The sequence below is a fragment of the Drosophila serrata genome, unplaced genomic scaffold (assembly GCF_035046125.1).
Source record: "Drosophila serrata isolate PLE 108 unplaced genomic scaffold, ASM3504612v1 contig_184, whole genome shotgun sequence".
Lineage (NCBI taxonomy): Eukaryota > Metazoa > Arthropoda > Insecta > Diptera > Drosophilidae > Drosophila > Drosophila serrata.
In genome coordinates, this window is record NW_028257082.1 from 110,410 (window position 1) to 130,604 (window position 20,195).

At 41.4% G+C, this 20,195-nt stretch overlaps 7 protein-coding genes across 7 annotated transcripts; 3 read left to right on the plus strand and 4 right to left on the minus strand.

Annotated features, from left to right (window-relative positions):
* Nucleotides 1-666: 666 nt before the first annotated feature.
* Nucleotides 667-2,816, plus strand: LOC110178269 (luciferin 4-monooxygenase). The gene is made up of 5 exons (XM_020945335.2): nucleotides 667-956; nucleotides 1,015-1,222; nucleotides 1,285-1,471; nucleotides 1,523-1,639; nucleotides 1,700-2,816. Exons 1-5 carry the CDS (start codon nucleotides 816-818, stop codon nucleotides 2,652-2,654), a joined length of 1,608 nt encoding a protein of 535 aa, XP_020800994.2. The 5' UTR covers nucleotides 667-815; the 3' UTR covers nucleotides 2,655-2,816.
* A 398-nt stretch (nucleotides 2,817-3,214) lies between these two features.
* LOC110178309 (uncharacterized) lies at nucleotides 3,215-5,378 on the plus strand. Its single transcript, XM_020945402.2, has 5 exons — nucleotides 3,215-3,605; nucleotides 3,668-3,875; nucleotides 3,940-4,126; nucleotides 4,184-4,300; nucleotides 4,362-5,378. Exons 1-5 carry the CDS (start codon nucleotides 3,465-3,467, stop codon nucleotides 5,314-5,316), a joined length of 1,608 nt encoding a protein of 535 aa, XP_020801061.2. The 5' UTR covers nucleotides 3,215-3,464; the 3' UTR covers nucleotides 5,317-5,378.
* A 1,496-nt stretch (nucleotides 5,379-6,874) lies between these two features.
* LOC110178386 (uncharacterized) lies at nucleotides 6,875-10,635 on the plus strand. The gene is made up of 6 exons (XM_020945522.2): nucleotides 6,875-7,021; nucleotides 7,092-7,281; nucleotides 7,345-7,552; nucleotides 7,611-7,797; nucleotides 7,854-7,970; nucleotides 9,382-10,635. Exons 2-6 carry the CDS (start codon nucleotides 7,141-7,143, stop codon nucleotides 10,352-10,354), a joined length of 1,626 nt encoding a protein of 541 aa, XP_020801181.2. The 5' UTR covers nucleotides 6,875-7,021; nucleotides 7,092-7,140; the 3' UTR covers nucleotides 10,355-10,635.
* Nucleotides 10,636-10,789: 154 nt separating this feature from the next.
* LOC110178384 (uncharacterized) lies at nucleotides 10,790-12,293 on the minus strand. The gene is made up of 2 exons (XM_086827627.1): nucleotides 11,858-12,293; nucleotides 10,790-11,790 (listed from the first exon to the last, which is right to left on the minus strand). Exons 1-2 carry the CDS (start codon nucleotides 12,291-12,293, stop codon nucleotides 10,790-10,792), a joined length of 1,437 nt encoding a protein of 478 aa, XP_086683753.1.
* Nucleotides 12,294-13,883: 1,590 nt separating this feature from the next.
* Nucleotides 13,884-15,152, minus strand: Cpr49Ah (cuticular protein 49Ah). Its single transcript, XM_020945439.2, has 2 exons — nucleotides 15,033-15,152; nucleotides 13,884-14,817 (listed from the first exon to the last, which is right to left on the minus strand). Exons 1-2 carry the CDS (start codon nucleotides 15,042-15,044, stop codon nucleotides 14,245-14,247), a joined length of 585 nt encoding a protein of 194 aa, XP_020801098.1. The 5' UTR covers nucleotides 15,045-15,152; the 3' UTR covers nucleotides 13,884-14,244.
* A 3,458-nt stretch (nucleotides 15,153-18,610) lies between these two features.
* Nucleotides 18,611-19,280, minus strand: LOC110178383 (uncharacterized). Its single transcript, XM_020945520.2, has 3 exons — nucleotides 19,215-19,280; nucleotides 18,833-19,150; nucleotides 18,611-18,781 (listed from the first exon to the last, which is right to left on the minus strand). Exons 1-3 carry the CDS (start codon nucleotides 19,278-19,280, stop codon nucleotides 18,611-18,613), a joined length of 555 nt encoding a protein of 184 aa, XP_020801179.2.
* Nucleotides 19,281-19,431: 151 nt separating this feature from the next.
* Nucleotides 19,432-20,193, minus strand: LOC110178382 (uncharacterized). Its single transcript, XM_020945519.2, has 3 exons — nucleotides 20,119-20,193; nucleotides 19,739-20,053; nucleotides 19,432-19,680 (listed from the first exon to the last, which is right to left on the minus strand). The coding sequence occupies exons 1-3, from the start codon at nucleotides 20,191-20,193 to the stop codon at nucleotides 19,534-19,536; spliced, it is 537 nt and encodes a 178-aa protein (XP_020801178.2). The 3' UTR covers nucleotides 19,432-19,533.
* Between the last annotated feature and the right edge of the window lie 2 nt (nucleotides 20,194-20,195).

The following is a 20,195-nucleotide window of genomic DNA, read 5'->3' on the forward strand; positions in this document are numbered from 1 at the left end:
TTATTTCTATATTAAGTTCAATAACGGCGAAAACAGTAGCAAAAGAATAAGCAATTTTGCAATACAGATATCACGGTTAAATTTACTAGTTTTCTAGTCGTAAACCTTGCTGCAAATACTGGGTAATATAGGGATTATAAAGCTCATAAACCCGCAACGATTGCACCCAAATCTCATCAGCTAACATATATAAATGGGCAATGATCGGTGCAACTTCCTGGGTGATTGCATAGTTCTTGTGTTTTGATTCATAGTCAGTCAGGTGTTTCACGTTGATCAGCATTTCCTTTTTATTTATAACGGTACTTAATGGGATTTTCTTTTAGTTCGATTTAGCATTCAATGGGGAACTGATTAGATATAGGCAATACTGAAAATCGTCTGCATATTTAGTCCTCATCTATGCCAACACCTTCCATTCATACAAATACCCTGTAAAGATTGTTTACTAGTTTCTAATGATTTTATTGATAAACAAAGATTACAGGACAGCACTAGATTACGTAGTAACATTAATAAAAAAGGAGGAACTAGTAGGATTATACCCCACATAAACTTAAAGTCTAAGGTACTCCAAACTTTAAGACAGGGTATAAAATAGTCATGGCCTAGGCCAAAAAACAATAGTGTACACTATCTTCTTCAGTAAAAGATAAGATGTTACAGGTGTTAGCCACTTGCCATGGATCCACTCCAGGCGCCCATCGAGACTGGATTTTCAGAGCTCTTCCCCTATATAAAGGGTAGTACCCGCGATCACCAGAGTCCACTGCAGTTTGTGACGGCGCAACGAAGTTCTTAGAGGAAACCGAATCATGGCCATGATACCAGTTAGTTACAACGAAAAGGATAATGTCTGGAGCGGAGCCAAGCGCAACTCTATATTCAACTATGACTCCTCCGTGGGAAAGATCATTTTCAACAACATGAAGAACTGGCCCAAAAACGTGTGTCAGGTTAGTCAGAGCGGAATAGGATTGCAATTCGAAATGTGGTTTAAAATACTCCCTTCAGATTTGTGACGTCGATGGCGTCACGGTTACCTTCGAGCAAGGACTCACCTGGGCCATTCGGATAGCCCAGTATCTGAAGAAGCGAGGACTCAATCACAAGGATATCATTGGCATTGCAGCCAAGAACTCCACCTATGTGATGCCTCTGGGTGTGGCTTGCCTGATGAACGGAACTCCTTTTCATGCAGCTAATCCTATGCTGGATGAAGGTCTGTAACACCTCATTATTTATAGGGAAATTTGTAAAACAAATTATACCTTTCAAATACAGGAACCTTAACGCACGTATTTGCTATCACGAAGCCCACTCTGATTTTCTGCGATGGTCATGAATATGATAAGGTTCACAAGGCCACTGTTGGCTGGCATCCGGAGATCTTCACCCTCACCGATCACGTAGAGGGAGTTCAGAGCATTGAGACTTTGCTGGATCCAACAGCCACTGAAAGGATGTATCAGTAAGTAAAATAAATCACTAAGTAAATAGTTTATGAATATACCTAATCCAGGCCGGAACCGCTGAAGGAGGGAGGTGATCAGACCGTTGCCATCTTGTGCTCCTCGGGAACTACTGGCTTGCCCAAGGCCGTGTGCATCTCCAACAGCATCCTTATTCAGGACAGCATGTGAGTGTATAACCTAATCCTTTAAAGATTATTACCTTATATTGAATGATGTTTTCTCAGGTTGGTGAACAGTGAGTCGGTGATCTTTGTAGGAAGCTGCCTGGACTGGATTACCGGTCTGTGGGCCTTTGTGTTCAGCACTGTGTTCGGATGCACCCGCATTATCAGCAACAAACCTTTTGCACCTGAATATTTTGTGGGTCTGGTGAAGAAGTATAAGATCAACTATGCTGTTCTACCACCACGTCACCTCTCGGCTTTGATTACTTGTCCGGCAGCCAACTCGGAAGCGCTGGCCCCCATCACGCACCTCAACTATGGCGGCGGAGCAGTATCCCTAGCCACTTTGCAGCGCTCCCAGGAGCTCTGCGCGAAGGCCATGTTAAATTCGGGCTATGGAATGACCGAAGTAGGCGCCATTACGATCAACATTGGCATTAGCAACGTTTCCTCGGCGGGCAGACCTATTCCGGGTGTTAAGATTCGCATCGTGGATGAGGAGGGCAAGAACCAGGGCTACAATCAGGTGGGCGAGATCTATGTGCACACTGGCCAGGCCTGGAATGGTTACTATGGCAATCCCGTGGAGACACGTCGCATGCAGGACTTCGAGGGCTGGTTCCACACCGGCGACTTGGGTTATTTCGATGACCAAAACTTCCTGTACATTGTGGATCGCAAGAAGGAGATCCTTAAGTACCAGGGCCTTCACTACTGGCCCACCGAGATCGAGAGCGTCATCACGGAACTGCCTCAGGTGCAGGATGTGTGCGTCGTGGGCATCTACGATGAGCGGGAGGGCGATGCCGCCGGAGCTCTAGTGGTAAAGAGCAAGGGAGCCAACATTTCGGCGAAGGAGATTGTGGAGCATGTGGCAAAGAAACTGCCTGCGGTGCAGAAGCAACTCCGAGCTGGAGTGCAGTTCACTGACAAGCTGCCGGCCAATGTCAATGGTAAAACGTTGCGCAAGGTGGCACGCGACGTTTTCGTCGCTCAAAGCGGCACAGGAAAGTGAGATCTTAGGCTCTTCGATTCAACGTAGTCGAGTTTTTGTTTTTTATAATCATAAGTGCTGGGAGATAATTGAAACACTTCATATTATTATTGAAGTACCTTGCTTGAGGGTCTCGATAGTGAGGTGACCTTTGGTTTGCAATAAATTGTAACTGCGAGACAACTAATCCTGGGTATATCTGTGACAGGCTGCGATTACTAGTAGTCGGTTTTATTATGGTATTATTTTAGTATATGAGGTGAAACAGAGTTCCTGCTAACTTGACTTGGTTATTCCATAAATTCACCTGACTTTCGAAATTATATTTTATTCTAACAGAAACTAGCTGGTTGTTTCCGAATCTATTTTTCTGACTCCTATAAGTATGTCTTAGTTCGGATCAGAAATACTCATTATCTTAGAGTAATTTGGTAGCTAATTAAGTGGCTTTTTATGCAGACTTTAATTACATATTCTGGGATTTCCTTAGGATTTAATCAATTGGGGGTCTTATCGACATAGACTTCTTATAAAATCTTATTAACTGGCACTTCATGAAAATTTCTTAAAGTGATCAAATCCTTATCTTACAAAATCTTGACACAAATCGTACGTTGTGCGTGAGGTTCATAGTTTCCTATTAAACTAAATTTTCAGATAAGATTTACCGCTTATCTCCGGACGTCACAAACAAGAGCTTTTAAAATCAGGTGTATCCCATTGATGCAGGTCATTCATTACTTGCTATTTTTTTCGATATTTTTTTTTGCTATAAATTCAATTCCCAGTGACCAACAATGGCAGTATAACTTTAACTTGAGAACCTAAAGGATGGACGGACTACCAACGAGCTACGATCCAAGGGATCGAGTCTGGAGTGGACCCAAACGGGTTAATATGTACACCGATGAGACTTCTATTGGGAAGGTAATATGCAACAATATGAGGAATTGGCCCAAGAATGTCTGCCAGGTGAGTTTAACTCAAAGAAAAACCCGAAATGAAGAACTAAAGTAAAGCAAACCTTTAAACAGATAAACGATACGGATGGCGTGGTAGTCACCTTTGATCAGGCCATCACATGGGCCATTCGTATTGCCCAGATCTTCAAGAAGAAGGGACTCCAGTGTCCTGATATCATTGGTCTATCTACAAGGAACTCCACCTATGTAATGCCTCTTGCAGTGGCCTGTTTATTAAATGGAACACCCTTTCACGCCATTAATCCAGTTATGGATGAAGGTTTGTATTTATACTACGATCAAAGGTTATTTGCAAAGATCTTATTTAGAATTTCATACTTCAGCTGCCGTTAAACACGTTTTTTCGATAACCAAGCCGAAAATAATATTCTGCGATGGTCAGGAATACGAGAAAGTGCGAGCTGCCACTAAAGGATGGGAATCAGAGATCTTTACAGTCACAGATCCTGTACAGGGAGTGCCACATATTGAAAGCCTTCTAGATCCCACACCCACTGAACTCTTTTATCAGTAAGTAGAGGACTTTGAGAGACTCCCAAGTCTGATAATAACCTTATCTATCGTCAGGCCAGAACCTTTGAAAGAAGGAGGCGAGCAGACCATGGCTATTCTGTGCTCCTCGGGTACTACTGGACTGCCCAAGGCTGTATGCATTTCTAATAAGGCTTTCCATCTAAATACCATGTAAGTTCAGAACTTATTTAGATCGATTTCGAACTATATTATATATAAATTATCTTCACAGGATGATGAACAGCGAGTTGGTGATATTTTCAGCCAGTGGTCTTGACTGGTACAGCGGCTTGACCGCTTTAATTATGGGAACAGTGGTCGGCTGCACTCGTATCATAACGAATCAACCCTTTTCGCCGGATTACTTTGTGAAGCTCGTGGAAAAGTACAAGATCAACACCGTCATGCTGCCGCCTCGCCACCTATCTGCTTTGATCAGTTATCCTGGAGCTTCAAAGGAAGCCCTGGTCTCCATTCGAACTATAGCCTATGGTGGGGGATTTACTTCGATGACCACACTAAAAAAGGTACAGGAACTTTGTCCGGGTGCCATGCTTAGCTCTGGCTATGGCATGACGGAGGTGGGTGGTGTGTCCTTTAATATTGGACTGAGTAATGTCAACACTGCCGGCAAGCCCATGCCTGGTGTGAAGTTTCGGATTGTGGATGAGGATGGCAAGTACCTGGGATATAACGAAGTGGGCGAGATCTACGTGCACAATGGACTGCCCTGGAATGGTTACTTTGGCAATCCCCTGGAGTCGCGGCGCATGCAGGACTTCGAGGGCTGGTTCCACACCGGAGACCTGGGGTACTTTGACGAACAGAACCGGCTCTTTGTGGTGGATCGCAAAAAGGAGATTTGCAAGTACCAGGGAAATCACTATTGGCCCTCTGAAATCGAGGGCGTCATATACGAGCTGCCCCAGGTGGAGGAAGTCTGTGTTGTGAGCATCTACGATGAACAGCAGGGCGATGCCGCTGGAGCTCTGGTGGTCAAGAGGCAGGGAACCTCGATAACGGCGCAGGAGATTGCGGATCATGTGGCCACAAGACTGCCCTCAGTTCAAAAGCAGCTCCATGCCGGTGTCCAGTTCACCGACAAGTTGCCCGCCAATCCCAATGGAAAGACATTGCGTAGAGTGGCGCGGGAGGAGTTCTTGGCCAAGAAGGAAGCTGCAAAATAAAATATTTATTTCAATTTTAAAATAGTTGCAATTATTAATAATAAATAATAGCTGAAACTTTAGTTATTTTTTAATTTCTTAGCATATAATTGAGAACGTTAGAATGGATATTTTAGTAAAGAAACAATTAACTGATTAGAAAATAAATTATTTCAGGTTCCTAAAAGTACAGTCTTCGTTTACTTTACAAGTGTCGATAATTAAGAAGTATTTATATTGAGAAGTTGTAAAATATACTATCAAATTAGTGCTGCAAAATATTCAGTCACTGCGATTCCCTCAACAAGCTGAGCAAGCATGATTATAAAAATTATAAAGAACTGGGCCCAAATAAGTTCTCAATAGACTGTAATTGTTATACCCTTGTAGGTTATCACAACTATAGTCAGAAGGCTTAAAATCAGTGAAACCCCATAAATCATATATATTCTTGATCAGCATAATCAGGCGAATTTTTCTAGGTATATAGAAAAAAAAAAATTTGCAAAAATGTTTCAAAATTTTATAAGGGGTTACATCATTAAAATTGTTAAAATATTAAATTTTTTTAAACTTTATATTTAGTATGCACATTAATTAATGTAATAAAAAGTAGCTCAGAACAGCTTTCCAAATTGAAATTAATACATTTTTGGCTGAAGTATGAGTTTTAAAACTTTGATTTCTCGAACAAAATTATACTATTAAAATATTGATAAATAACAAATATTTGAAGCAAAGTTATGATAGATTTCCAATTCGATCTTATAGTTAAATTGTCAAAATAGTTATTTTTTGCTGAAGTTCTTTATCTTTATAAACCTCTACACTATTCTCATTTAAGACACACATGGCGTATACTTAATTTAAGGGTGTTCACGTTAAGTATACGCCATGTATGCCAGATTTATTTTATAAAGTAGGACATTGTGGTCTCGTGATTAATTTGCTGCCAAAACGGATCGTTGAAATTAGAATTTAAAGCCTGTCCATTGTTATCAACCGTGTTTTAATATTTTGTTAATAGAGTAGTTTTTTATGAATGGAAGTTCTTATCAAAGATAGGATTCTTATTAGTAGATAAGTCAAAGTGCTACTTATAAGCACAAACAAGGGCAACATAATCCGTTTATTGATAAGGTTTTAAATGATTTGGTATCGGTCTGCTCCTTAACTTGCTTTAAAACTCCTATAAAAAGAAGTTATAGATAAGGTATTTCTTAACTTGAGGTCGAGTATTTTAAATGTGGAATATATATATCTTGGTATAATTATCTTTAAGCAATCTTAAAGCTATACATGTATCAATTCCTTGTTTGAAAAGTAATAATATAAATAATATAATATAATAAATTAAATTGAATAAATTAAAGAAGCTTCAATCGCAGATAATGAAATTAATAATTAAGCGGGCCTGGCATCTTACCCAGCTTCGATTTCTTCCACTTCGTTCCCATTTGATACGAAAAATGCTGAGTAAGCATGAGCAGAATTTGATTATTATCAAACAGAAAGCTAAGCGAGCATGACTTATCTGCAATATAAATATCTGCATGTAAATATCTGCAATAAACTGATTGTAGATTTGGATAGGTTCGGTTCTACGCAATCGCTGCAGTGGTGAATCTAGGTCTTGATTAGGGTATCGAGTAGTCCCGACCCGAAAATCAGTCTATAGTCTGTTGTTTGCTGAACTTTCGACTCCGCCTGATAAGTTAGTACAGAGGTTAGCCATTCGCAGCCAAAGGCCGTCTCACCTCACTATAAATACCATTTTTCTGATCGGATTGTGGCAGTCGTCTTCGGATTGTCGTTCAAAGCGGACTTCGTGAAGCATTAAAAAACATGTATCTACCAACCGCCACATTTAATGAGCAGGAGAGGATCTGGAGTGGTACGGCGAGAACCCATATCTACAACCATGACACTTCTGTGGGAAAATTAATATTCAACACAATGAGAACTTGGCCCAAGAATGTATGCCAGGTAAGTGAATCTACGAAATACCTGTAGAGATAGTGGTTATCAAAGATAAGCTCTTCGAATCAGATAAACGAAGCTGATGGAGTGGAGAACACCTTTGAGCAGGCACTCACTTGGGCTATCAGGATTGCCCAGTTCTTTAAGAAGCGTGGACTTGGTCACAAGGATGTCATTGGCATCTCTATACAAAACTCCACCTACGCAATGCCTTTGGGAGTGGCCTGTTTTCTGAATGCAACACCCTTTCACTCGATTAGCACTCTGTTAGACCAAGGTTGGTATTAGATTTATAATTAAAGCGTTTCAAGTTAATTAATGATTATTGTATTTAGCTACCACCACCCATGTGTTTTCCATAACCAAGCCTTCTATAATATTCTGCGATGGAGTTGATCTACAGAAAATAAAAGCAGCAACCATTGAATGGAATCCAGAGATCTTTACCCTAACTGATCATGTGCCAGGAATTCCTAGCATTGAAACCCTTCTAGATCCCACTGCAACTGAGAGAATTTACCAGTTAGTATGAGATGATATCAAGCAATAGTTTGATTGTTAACTAAGTATGTTCCTAGGCCCGAACCTCTGAAGGAAGGTGGTGACCAAACTGTAGTGATTCTCTGCTCCTCGGGAACAACTGGCTTGCCAAAGGCTGTCTGCATTTCCAACAATTACCTTATAAGTGACGCCACGTGAGTACCATCTTATATTCGATACATTTTTATACCCTTGCAGGGTATTATAATTTCAGTCAGAAGTTTGAAACGCAGTGAAGAAGTCATCTCCGACCATATAAAGTATATGTATTCTGTCCGTCCGTCCGTCTGTTCGTTTCTACGCAAACTTGTTCTTTTAGTTTTGAAGGTATCTCAATAAAACTTTGCAGTTAGTATTCATTCTTATGTTAGTCGGAACGGGCCAGATCGGACGACTATATCATATAGCTGCCATAGGAACGCTCGGAAAATATTAGAAAAACAATGATAACTTTTACAATTTTTAACATATATTTATCTAATTTGATTCAAAGCTTTATTATTATATATATTATATTTATATTATTATATATATTATATATAAGAAAATAAATTGGATTATATGGTCTACTAGATCTGATACCACCAATAGCTTCTTCATACATAATATAAATGTCATGGTTAAGACTTACCGCAGTAAAGGACACGTCATTGTTTACTTCCATTCAGTGTAGTGACCAAGATTAGGTGACTTCATCCAAAGTAAGCTTCTTCCTAGTCATCCAGATGTGTTGTTTCATTGGCCACGTCATATTTTTTAAGTCGAAGGCTGATCACTTGCACTATCACTATTGATGTTAACACTAGGTACCCCTAGGACAGACTGAGGCGCGCGCGACCTCAGCGCCTCTATTTATAGTCCCCGAGCAGAGCAGAGAAGAGCAGAGCAGAGAAGAGCAGAGAAAGTGAGTGTGAGTGCATGGGAGAGAAGCAGTTGCCTCTAGAGATTAACATAGAGCGATTAACATAGAGTGAGAGGGGGAGAGACAGAGAGGAGCAGCGAGCTGATATTTAATTTAACTATAAACAATAAGTAACTATGAGCAGTAAGTAACTCTGACCAGTAAGTATCAATGAACCTTAAGTTACTCTGACCACTAAGTATCAATGAACCTTAAGTAACTCTGAAGAGTAAGTAACTCCAAACAGTAAGTATCTATGATCAGCAAGTAAATATGATCAGTAAGTATCGATGACCAGTAAGAATGTATGTTCAGTTACTAACTTTGAACACTAATAAACAATGACTTTCAACTTTTGTAACAGTTTCCAGTTTTCAACATCAACAGATTTTCATCAAATTTGGTAATTAGCCATTATATATTAATCTAGAATTTTGTGTACAATGCTATGAAAATCGGACTCTTATCATATAGCTGCCATACAAACGATCGTTAAAAATAGAGGAAAATGCAGGCATTACTTTATTGTTTTTTAACATATATATATAATTTATATTGTATTAATTCCTAGTGATCGAATTTCGGTCTGCAATGGTATACAAACTTCGGCGTGCCGAAATTAGCGTCCTTTCTTGTTTTAATTTTAAATATATATGTATTTTTAGGATGGCCACCAACGAAATGTCCATCTTTACGCCCAGTTGCCTGGACTGGCTAACTGGCTTGGTGACATTCATGTACAATACGCTTTCGGGCTGCACCCGCATCATAAGCAACAAACCCTTCACGCCGGAGCATTTCTTGAAAATGGTGGAAAAGTACAAAGTCAATATTGCCGTAATGCCACCCAGATATCTCTCGGCTCTTGTGAGTTGTCCGACTGCCACGCCAGAGGCACTGGCTTCCATTATAAATGTCCATTATACCGGCGGCTGGGCATCCAGTGCCACATTACAGAAGGTCCAAAATCTGTGCAAAGGTGCGCTCCTAACCTGTGGCTATGGAATGACCGAGATGGGAATTGTTACGGCCAATGCCGGACTTCCACACATGTCATCTGTGGGCAGACCGGTTCCGGGAGCCAGGATGCGCATCGTGGATGAGGAGGGCAAAAACCTGACATACAACCAGGTGGGAGAGCTGTATGTTCACACAAATCGAGTCTGGAATGGTTACTACGGAAATCCCGAGGAGACTCGTAGCATGCAGGACTCTGAGGGCTGGTACCATACCGGTGACCTGGGCTACTTCGACGAGCAGAACTTCCTCTATATTGTGGATCGCAAGAAGGAGATGCTGCGGTACGAAAGTCTGAGCTACTTTCCCACCGAAATCGAGAGCATCATCTCACGGATGCCCGAGGTGCAGGATGTATGCGTCGTTGGCATCTACGACGAAAGGGTTGGCGATGAAGCTGGCGCTTTGGTGGTCAGGATCCCGGATTCCCAGTTGGGAGCTAAGGATATTATCGATTATGTGGCCAAGCACCTGCCCGCCAAGGAGAAGCAGCTCCATGCCGGAGTCCAGTTCATCGAAAAATTGCCGTGTAATTCAAATGGAAAGACCTTGCGCAAGGCCGCACGTGATGAGTTTGTTGCCAAAAAGGGGGCTCGGATTTTAGGCACAGAAACCAATTAATCTTATCATTAAAAGCTTTCCATAGTAAACCAAATTTTACCATGAATGAAATTTCTTATCTTGAACGTACTATATATACCAAGTATGTATGTATGATGATAAGAAAGCTGTTTATAAACCAAAATCAAAGGCTTGCGAGATAGTGAAAAATGTAAACATAAACTATAAACTGATAAGCGACAAAGTTAAATAAATTATAAACAAACTACTTATACTTAATCAGTTGAGTTGCAATAAATAGTCGATTCCAGAAAAATAAACCCTCTAAAAATATTATAAAACTTTTCTAATCTACTTTCTCTTGAAGCCTACAAAAACATTGAATAAAACAATTAAACCATAATGTTTGCTTAGTTTTAATGTTTAAATAATTGTTATTTGCGTGTTAAGCCCCTGAGTTGTGAGTGTTTTTGTATAATCTTAGGCGATCCTAGTTTAGGTACTAATTCCTGGTCGCAAACTCCAGCCGACAAGAAGGAAAAGTAGACTGAATATTCCAAGACAATTTTGTCTGGCTCCCGCTGCAGCATCCGTTGGTGGCATGGCCTGATCTGTTGGCTTCACCTCCGTTTCGCCGATCTCCTCCTCCTCCTCCTGATGCGCCCGAGTCACCTGTTCCACCTGTGGCCGGACTTGACCCCTTCGCACCTCCACCTTGGGCAGCGGAAAGCAATAGACGCGCTCCACTTCCACCACCAGAGGCGTCACACTGTCCGAGGCGAGAGACGCCTCCGAGACAGTGAGCGGCACACAGATGGTCGGCTCTTCGGAGGCATTGCGATCCTCGTAGGGTATCCCCACTCGGGTGATGTTCAAGGGCAGCGTCTCCGGCACACTCAGCTCGCTATGCATCTGGGCGGAGTTCAGGGACTCCTCGTAATACTTGTAGTCATCCGCAGAGTCACCGATGCTGTCGTCTCGTCTATCAATGTTCGCCGGAATGGTGCCATCAATGCGTTCCGTGCTCGCCGTGTTGGAGGCACTGTCGATGAAATCGGTGGGCCAGTTGAGCAGGCCAGCGGTGGAGTGTGTGGCCTGAGTGGGCGATGGTGGGTGCACCACCGAGGACTGCATGAATCCTGGGATCATGGAGCTCGATGCTGGGGGAGAGGGCATTGTGGTATCGTATGGGTATGGATAGGGGAGTGGCATCCAATTGTCGTCGGTGGTGGACTGGGAATTCCTGCGTGTCGTTGTCGATGTCTCTCCAGACTCCTTTAACTGCTTGCTGATGGCTTCGAGTCCGGAATCCGTATTGTTCATCCGGTTGACCTCGAACTGATGAGGAGCCTGTTGGCTGGTGATCCGCCTGCGTCCATGCTTCTCTGGTGAACGCTCAAAGCTGGCGGGTGGAGCATAAACGGGGTTCTGATAGCCACCAGGAGCAATGGGAGCAGATAGCTCTTCACTGGAACTGGAGGGCTTGGCATCTGCAGCTGGAAATTGGGAGAAGTTTATATAGTTAATCCTTGGAATCCTTGCAGACTTCCTGCTGACCCTTACCATTTGCTGGCAAACCCATGAGCATGGCCTCCAGGCGCCCATACACCCGCTCCCTGGGCTGCTGGCTGGAGTCCGTTTCCATCTCCATATCTGCCTCTTTATCTTTTCCGTCCACCTCAATTGGCTTCTCTGGATGCTCTGGCTTCCAGTTGCCATACACCACCGCCTCCTGGCTGGGCGTTGGCGGATGCTGAGCACTTTCCTCCCTCAAGAGTGGAATGTGCGTGTGCACGGTGGAACTGATGGGTCCCGCAGCTGGCCAGTTGCTTAGAGGACCAGGAGCAGATGCTGGTCCTGGCGGGGGTTGCATATCCGCAATACGTATACGACCCCTGGGCCGGGGTGGTCCTTGCAGTTGCTGGGCTGCCAGGGGCTGATAGCCACCGAGGAGGGCGATGAGCAGCCACAGTAAACACTCCTTCCGATGACTAACCATATTTAAATCAAACAGAGAATGTCTTTTGATTATTTTCGCAGAGGCGCTGTGCCACTTTTTATTGTTGCTGCCAAAGTTTACAGTTAGGTTTTCACGTTTTTTTTTTATTGATTCATTCTCGTTTTCAGCAATCTTTTGTTTGCGTGATTTTGCTTTTAACGGAGCTTCTTCTTCGATGTCAATTCAATATTCGCACGCACTTGGTTCGATCTTTGCTTCTTCAGATCTCTCTCTCTATTTTAACTTCTCTATTCTCCACTTCACTTGACCATTTCCACTCACTCCCCGCTGGTTTGCTTTAACGCTTCCGCGAATTCGAATTCTTTGAAGACTCTTCTTTTCTTGAAAGGTTTCCCGGTTGTATGATCTGCACGCGACGGCTTCTAAACGGCAACTGACTTGGCCAAATCGATTCCAGCGTCCGCTCAGGCCCAGAAGAAAGATTCTTTCTAATCACGGGCCATAGAAATTTTCTTTTGTTCAGCTTCGTTATTATAACTTGGCTTTTTTTCGTCTTAATTATGCGCAAGAGCGTTGAAACTTAATGGCGAATAAACATTCTTCTTGGGGCCCCCGTGCTTTTGGGGTCTGCTTTGGTGGTGAAAATGCAGCGGAATTGATTTATTTGTTGGCGGACCTCAAGTCATATATAGTAGAGATATTCCCCCCTCAATTTATAATCATTATAATTTTAAAGAAATTACTGTTTTGCCATAAATATAGTTATGGGGGTGTTTTCTTTGGAGATATAATCATAATACTTGATAGTTCTATGATTAATGTTGATTATTTAAGATGATTATTAATTTAAATTGATACCATAAAACTGATGTTATAAAACTGTTTTAGTAGTTCAAGCAAGCTCATAAATATTTATATATCTTGAAAGAATACCTCTAAAATCTCAGTGTTTACATTTTATGCAAATATTTGGTCAAATCGTTTGCCGTTTTTTGGCCCAAAAGGTTTTCTGTTGGCTTTGTTCTTGTTGGCCCCGTTGACAGCTCTTTTTGGGTTCAGCAGCTATAGTTAGTTGGCTATAGTTTCTATATTTATTTGGCTAAGGGCTACTTTTCACCGAAAAAAAAACAAATAAACTAACTTGAAACGGTAAATCAGCTTACGAAATAATTGGCAGAACGCTGGAGAGGTTCAGTCGGGGAATCGAGGCTGCGCCAGTAACCCATTCGCGGACCACTTCAACCGGCTTCCTCCCCCAGATTCCCCCTCTTCTCGTGGATTTCCCGCGAATGGCACTGGTTGGGAGCGTGGATCTGTCGTAATTACGCAACCTGCAACCAGTCGACGAGGAGGCTCTCGAAAGAAAATTTCCATGACGGCGATGTAGAAACATGGAAAATTGGAAAAACCCAACCTGCATGAGCATATGGAATGGGATCAACAAACTGACGCATGGGGTAATTCGATCTCAGAGGCAAACATAAACAATAAAGCGCGGAAAATGCTTCAGGAAAAATTATGGAGACGAAGAGGGAGACCCATAAACGCCTTGTCACGTCTGTCTGAACATTATGGATTTGGTCAGCTCTGAAAAAACAAACGGAAAAATAGAAAATATACACTCTTACATACATCGGCATAATGGAAACGTTAGTTTTTCTTTTATTGTTTCAAAGCGTCGAAACTTTCACACTCGTTAATAAAGTATTATTATCATGTTTGCCCCGTCTGTGTGTTTGTGTGTGTGTGCGGAACTTGGTTGGTAATAAATGTTATTAATGTTATCAAAGGTTTAGTGATGAGCATAATTTTGAAGAAGATTTAGCAGAGTGAAATCACAGTCTTCTGGTTGTCATAGAATGTGAAGGAGTCACTAAGGAAGTCACAAAGGAAGTCTCCAAGGAAGTCACTAGGAGAGTCACGTTTCCAGGCTCATAGGTTCGGTGGGGAGGATGGGAAAGGGATTGGTAGTTGGGTCTACTGCCCCTCCTCACTGATTCTCCAGCAGACCAATGTACTGTCCATTCTGATTGGCCACTCGTCGCTCCTCCAGTTTCCGGGCAAAGTCCGGATCCGTCTTGGCCCTCTGCTCCAGACGCTCCTGCTGCAGCTTGATCCCGGCATAGATCTGGTCCAGTCCCTTCTGGATCTCCTCGGGTATGGCCGGCGGAGTTGGTATATGATCGCCGGTGGCCCTGAAGCCATTCTCATCGGCGGTATACTGAACATTAACCAAAGTGCCCTCCGGCGATTGGTAGGAGTACTGGCCATGCTGGACCAGCACCCCATTGGGATTCGTTTCAAAGTCCTTGAGGAAGCCCGTCTCTTCGTGAATGATGCTATTACCGGTCTCGTACTCCGTCTTGTAGCTGCCATCCTCACTCTGCTCCTTGTTGTACTTGATGATGGGTATCCAGGTGCTTGTCTCCCGGTGATCCTCGTGCCGGTGATGATCCGGCTTGTCGTCGCGTGGAATATTGTTCACATTCTGGTGCTGTTGGTGTTGCTGGTGAGGATGATGATGCTGTCCCTGGCAGGACAGGACAAAGAGTCCCAAAAGGATCTGTGGAGTGGAAATGTTTTGCGATAAAATATAGTTTTTTTCACAGCACGAGCTATTCTTTATAATCTATAAACCATGTTAAAAATGTTATTAAAATTAAACTGAGCTTGCAAATACCAAAAAATAAGAATCAACCTTCTAAGAGGCCCTTAAACAATCCATTAATATTTGTATTCACTCTCTGAATACCTCACTACGCTTTTCGGGCCACTTACAATCACTTTCATTTTTGTCAGGAGTCTCTGACTTTTATCCACTGTATATTCCACTGAATTGGCCCGCTTTGTCGCCCGATTAACTGGCACTGATCGATCGCACTGGCTAGTGAAAGCAACTCCGCTAGACACTGTGCCAAGCGCGGCCCTATTTAAGCCTTATATAGGCGATTCGCTCCGACCCGACACCGAGTCGGTACCGATCCTCCTGCTGCACTCGTACCCACACTGCACCGACGATGAGTTTCCACGGGAGAGCGCCGCACATGCAGGTGAAGATGGCGAAGGCGATGGCGATGCCGATGAAGATGGAGATGGAGAGGCTGCCTGGTTGAATTTGCCATAGTAGCTTTTGTTGTTACTATTGTAGCTGTCCAATCCAACTGATCGGTAATTGTTGTTTGTAGGCTCGTCGACGCTTAAATGCTAAATTGAAAAAATACAAAAGAAAAAAATTAATTCACTGTCGCTCTCGTTTTGAGAATGTTCCATAGATTTTTTACGCAATTAAAGTACTTGTAAAGCTTAAAAAATAAGAAATTATTTTATATATCTCAGAAACAAATATTATCTATTATATCTTAGTTTATTTTATAAGTATTTTATTAATTAAAGTACTGATCCAAGTGAATTTCTTTTGATATTCTTTGTATTCAAAACATATTTAATTTTCAATCATTGTAAAGTCAAGTTCGTTTCCTAAGTCTTTTGATTATAAGGAAAACCCCAGTTCGTTTCCTAAGTCTTTTGGGGGAAAAACTAAGTTCGTTTCTTTGAATTTTCTTGACAAAACAAAAGCTTGTTACCAATGTTGTTTGTCTTAATTGAGTATTCATTTGATATTTATTATTATAAAAAAATTAAACTAACTTCGGAAAACCAAAATATGAATAACCTTGCCGTTTCCATGTATCACAACTTAACCAAAAATGCATTAATTTCCATTCGGAAAGCTTTCCCATGTTAGTTTTTATTATATTAATAAATTGGCATACTCTATTTTAAATTTACAAAAAATTAAAATTTTTTCAAAATTTTTGACTATTTCAATGATTTTATCCCTTATAAAATTTCAAAAAAATTTCAAAATTTTTTTTCCTTCCAAACATGGCTAGATCGACTCTACTGTTGATGCTGATCAAGAATATATATGATTTATAGGGTCGCAAATGACTCCTTCACTGCTTTACAGTCTTCTGAATAAAGTTATAATACCCTTTTTGCTCATCTTACATGGACTTTGGTAAGAAGTACCTCGACCATAACCAGGTTCTGTTTTTCTTTAAGATATAAGGTTCCAGCTCTATTACCTTTATGGCACCCACCTTAGCCGGGTTAAGTTGTCGCTGCTCGTATTTGGCCCGCTCGTAGGCCCAACTCAAATGTCTGCGAAATGTCTGTCCTCGTGCCGACGCGTCCGGTCGTTCATCTTCGCAATGCCGTTATTTAGAAACAAGCCAGAACGAGTTTGGTTTTTTTTTCTTTTTGCTTTCATTGTTGACTTGGCCAAAAGCGTCACTCGACTTGGCTCTCTCTCTCTCGCTCTCTGGGGAAGGTGTGCGCTCTCTTGGCAGAAGTGCATTTGAAGTGCATTTTGGAGATGCTGCTGCTCCCAGCTTCGGTTACAGATTCGCACTCGGATTCCGACTCGGATTCGGTCTCGGTTTTGGATTCGGATTCGGATTCGCATTCTTGTAATTGCAGCATTTTGGCGGATCCAACACCAACACCAGCCAGCGAAGCGAAAATTGTTGTAACAGCAAAGCGGCCAAAGTGCCCGGCAGATGAGGCAAGACGATAATTGAGTCCAAAGCGTCTTGCCGGCCGTCTTGGCAAATGTTAATTAGTTGCCAAACAATTGGGTTAATCTGCCGAGCCTTTTTGGGGACAATAAGAGAGACTGAGAGAGGGAGACTCACAAGTGCCACAAGAGAGGCAAGACAATGCAACGGCGGGTTGAACAACCGCCGAGAGAGCCGGCGAATAAAAAAATGCAGGCGAGCCAAAAAGCTGAAAACTCCAACGCCTATTGCGACAAACGACCTCTCCTCCCGCTGAGCCATGTCATGTTTTTTGGCCACGTCCTCGTCTTCCGCACCCACAACTGCAGCTCGAACGCCCGCCAAGCCTCCAGATGGTTGATGTTTCCGATGGTCAGTGATGCAGGAGGTACTTCTTTATTTTTTGACTAGGTACTTTAAATAATTTAAACAGTTTGCAGGTAATTTAAGTTTCATTGGTTTTATTTTTAGGTAACACTAGGGTTTAACTTTGAGGAAGTACTTCTGAAATTAATAAATTATTTTTAAAAGACTCTTTAAAATTGCTATTTAATTTACATAAATATTTAAAGTCACATATCAATAGATTTCAAAATCTAAGTCAGCTTTAAACCATAAAGAAAACTAGGGATAATTAATTCCATAAACCTGGCTTAGGTACAAGAGTACTCATTAGGTCCCACATGTACAATCTTGTAGGTACTCCTCAACTATTTCCCATCACTGTTGCTAATGCTGATGTTGCAGTTGCAATGGATGTTGCTGTTGATGTTGCTGCTGTTGGTGATTCATTGCGGGTTGTGCAACTTTTTTGCCACGCACAGTTGAAAAATGGAAAACAAAATCGAAAGCTGGGCAAGGTTAGCTCTGGAAAGAGAGAGAGAGAGAGAGAGAGAGAGAGAGAGAGAGAGAGAGAGAGAGAGAGAGTACCCCGTCGTGTCCAGGAACCCCGGGAACTATAACCACTTTGGATCATGGCTAACCCACTCGCACAGTGACCGACTAATGGCTAATGGGGCAACTGCTGCAAATGTCAAACGATTTCACCCTTACATTCTTAGCATTTGTCGAACTGCCGCCGTTCTTACGAACAACATTTGACATTTCAGCCTCAGTTTTAGCCTCAGCTTCAGCTTCAGCTTCAGTTTTGGTTTTGGTTTTGGCTTCATCCGATGAGAGCGCCAACTGGCTTACAGAACCCCGTTGCTGGCCATAAATATTCAGGTTGTGAAATGCCTTGTCGATGCGGCGAATCTTGAGCTTGACTCGTAAATAATGCTCCAGTGGCGATTCTGAGATGATCAGCGGAACTTGACACAAAGATCACGTACCGTTGGGGTGACAAGTGGCGGGTCATAAAGCATTTGATTAATTCCTAAGCTTAGGCCAAAATTAATTCACTTAAAGAGAAGTATATTCACATCAAATACTTATTCAAACCAATTAACTTCTACTTATTTGTTACTCGAATATAGCCAAAATCAATAATATTTAAATAATTTAGAAGAAAATATTGGTTTACTTGTATAGATATTATATATTACTATAGATTAATAGTAATATCTATAGTAGTAATCAAATAAAACCGAAATGAAGATTTTACACCACCATTTGGTAAGGATAAAGTTTATATTGATTCGAAAGAAGATTACCCTTTTAAGCTCAAAATAAAATAATATAATTGTTAACAATATATAATTGACCAGCTTATATATGTTTGATCTAAGCACGAATACTTTTATGTTTACTTTATTTCCCTGGAAATAAATTACTTTACTTTATTTGCCTGGAAATAAATTAAACAACCTTTCCCCTCTTCTTTTGAGGATCATACAAAAATCCAGCAAGACTGACATTAACCAAATGCGTTTCCGTAGTCAAGAAATTCATTTCAATTCTGAATTCAGTCTCTGGCAAAAAAGCGGGCAAATTCTCGGCTATGTTAATGTTGGGATAAACATAAAGACCCTGCAAAAAAGGCTCTAAATAACTTTCAAATACATTAGATATATAAATTACCTTGGGATGTGGACACTTTAGCTGAGAACCCTGCTTCCCGAAAGCCTTAATCACAACGGTCATGAATCTATGACCATGAACTCCCTTAGCAAACTGACATATATCCACATTGATGTCTAAAACCTTTTGGAACCTTGTGTTGGGCTTTCGGGGCATAAACAGCTTGAAGGTGGCATTATACTGGGCCACATCCTGTATATAGTTCATTTCCGAGGTGAGCAGAGATCTGTCCTCCTCCAGGATGAGGCACTTGTATTGGGAAATATAATCCGGATTGGTCGCACATTTGAAGCTCCGCCACATCAGTTGGAGACGCAACTTTGTTGAGAGCTTCGACAGAGAGTTGATTACAAATCCTCGTCATATTTTTTCATTAGCATACCTTGGCCATCTGACTGGGGCCAGCGAAGCAAAAGAGTAGCAAAAGTATTCCGTAAAATTGAGCCATCATCAGCTCCGACCAATTACAACTGTCCGATTCGGTAGTCACAGCACAGACTAAGAGTGAAAACAGTTGCGGATAATAATTATAATGGTTCACATAATTATACAAGCCAATAATTTTTTTTGGTAATGGAATTTTAAGTGGTCTTAAATATTGATCGAGCTGAGTTCTATATTTAGGAGTTGATATCTTTGTTTATGAGGCCAGTCCGTTAATACCATAATTTATTAAAGTAGTCGGGTAAACAATATATTATTTATTTTTCCGAAACCTCTCCTCTGAGAGTCACATTTAGGTAGGATTGGCGCTTGGAAAAGAAATGGACTTCCACAAAGAGATAGCTGTTGGGCACAAACATGGGCAAGACTTCCTCTAAACTTATGTTGTGATAGTAAATCAAGCCCTGAAATTGATTAATATAAGATTAAAATGAGTAATAAATATATTTAATATAAATCTACCTTTTTTATGGGACACTTTCTGGGCTGATTACTCGATCGAACAATAGCTTTAAACATATTAGAAACCATGGTTCCTTGGACCATATCAGTTATCACGCGGCATCCATCAAAGGTGATATCAAAGAATTTTCGGTATGGACTTGTAATCTTAAATTTGGTTGAAATCTTCACATACGTCTTAATAGCATCAAGTTCTTCCCGTAAGTTTACTTCCACATTCAAAACGGAGTTTCTAGTGCCACCCACTTGGCATTTCATTTTGTCTCCAAACTGAGGACCTATTTTACAGTCAAAGCACTCCCATCTGAGTTGTCTCTGAAAGAATTAAAATAAAACAATACAATTTAAATTTAAATATATATTTAAATGTAATATATTACCTTGGTTTCTGTGTAATGGATCAGTTGGATGAGCAACAAAATCATTCGTAGACAATTCAGCCATGTGGAGAACATTA

What these genes read in the sequence shown, in the direction of transcription:
- LOC110178386 (XM_020945522.2), top strand. Translation starts at nt 7,141, where the DNA reads ATGTATCTACCAACCGCCACATTTAATGAGCAGGAGAGGATCTGGAGT. An exon ending in TAGCACTCTGTTAGACCAAG is followed by an intron (nt 7,553 to 7,610) that starts GTTGGTATTAGA and finishes TATTGTATTTAG; the next exon opens with CTACCACCACCCATGTGTTT. An exon ending in GCAACTGAGAGAATTTACCA is followed by an intron (nt 7,798 to 7,853) that starts GTTAGTATGAGA and finishes GTATGTTCCTAG; the next exon opens with GCCCGAACCTCTGAAGGAAG.
- LOC110178383 (XM_020945520.2), bottom strand. Translation starts at nt 19,280, where the DNA reads ATGGCTCAATTTTACGGAATACTTTTGCTACTCTTTTGCTTCGCTGGC. An exon ending in GCCCCAGTCAGATGGCCAAG is followed by an intron (nt 19,151 to 19,214) that starts GTATGCTAATGA and finishes CTCTCAACAAAG; the next exon opens with TTGCGTCTCCAACTGATGTG. An exon ending in TAAAGTGTCCACATCCCAAG is followed by an intron (nt 18,782 to 18,832) that starts GTAATTTATATA and finishes CCTTTTTTGCAG; the next exon opens with GGTCTTTATGTTTATCCCAA.
- LOC110178269 (XM_020945335.2), top strand. Translation starts at nt 816, where the DNA reads ATGGCCATGATACCAGTTAGTTACAACGAAAAGGATAATGTCTGGAGC. An exon ending in GGCCCAAAAACGTGTGTCAG is followed by an intron (nt 957 to 1,014) that starts GTTAGTCAGAGC and finishes TACTCCCTTCAG; the next exon opens with ATTTGTGACGTCGATGGCGT. An exon ending in TAATCCTATGCTGGATGAAG is followed by an intron (nt 1,223 to 1,284) that starts GTCTGTAACACC and finishes TTTCAAATACAG; the next exon opens with GAACCTTAACGCACGTATTT.
- LOC110178384 (XM_086827627.1), bottom strand. Translation starts at nt 12,293, where the DNA reads ATGGTTAGTCATCGGAAGGAGTGTTTACTGTGGCTGCTCATCGCCCTC. An exon ending in CATGGGTTTGCCAGCAAATG is followed by an intron (nt 11,791 to 11,857) that starts GTAAGGGTCAGC and finishes CCCAATTTCCAG; the next exon opens with CTGCAGATGCCAAGCCCTCC.
- LOC110178382 (XM_020945519.2), bottom strand. Translation starts at nt 20,193, where the DNA reads ATGTTCTCCACATGGCTGAATTGTCTACGAATGATTTTGTTGCTCATC. An exon ending in TCCATTACACAGAAACCAAG is followed by an intron (nt 20,054 to 20,118) that starts GTAATATATTAC and finishes TAATTCTTTCAG; the next exon opens with AGACAACTCAGATGGGAGTG. An exon ending in GAAAGTGTCCCATAAAAAAG is followed by an intron (nt 19,681 to 19,738) that starts GTAGATTTATAT and finishes AATCAATTTCAG; the next exon opens with GGCTTGATTTACTATCACAA.
- LOC110178309 (XM_020945402.2), top strand. Translation starts at nt 3,465, where the DNA reads ATGGACGGACTACCAACGAGCTACGATCCAAGGGATCGAGTCTGGAGT. An exon ending in CCCACTGAACTCTTTTATCA is followed by an intron (nt 4,127 to 4,183) that starts GTAAGTAGAGGA and finishes ATCTATCGTCAG; the next exon opens with GCCAGAACCTTTGAAAGAAG. An exon ending in GCTTTCCATCTAAATACCAT is followed by an intron (nt 4,301 to 4,361) that starts GTAAGTTCAGAA and finishes TTATCTTCACAG; the next exon opens with GATGATGAACAGCGAGTTGG.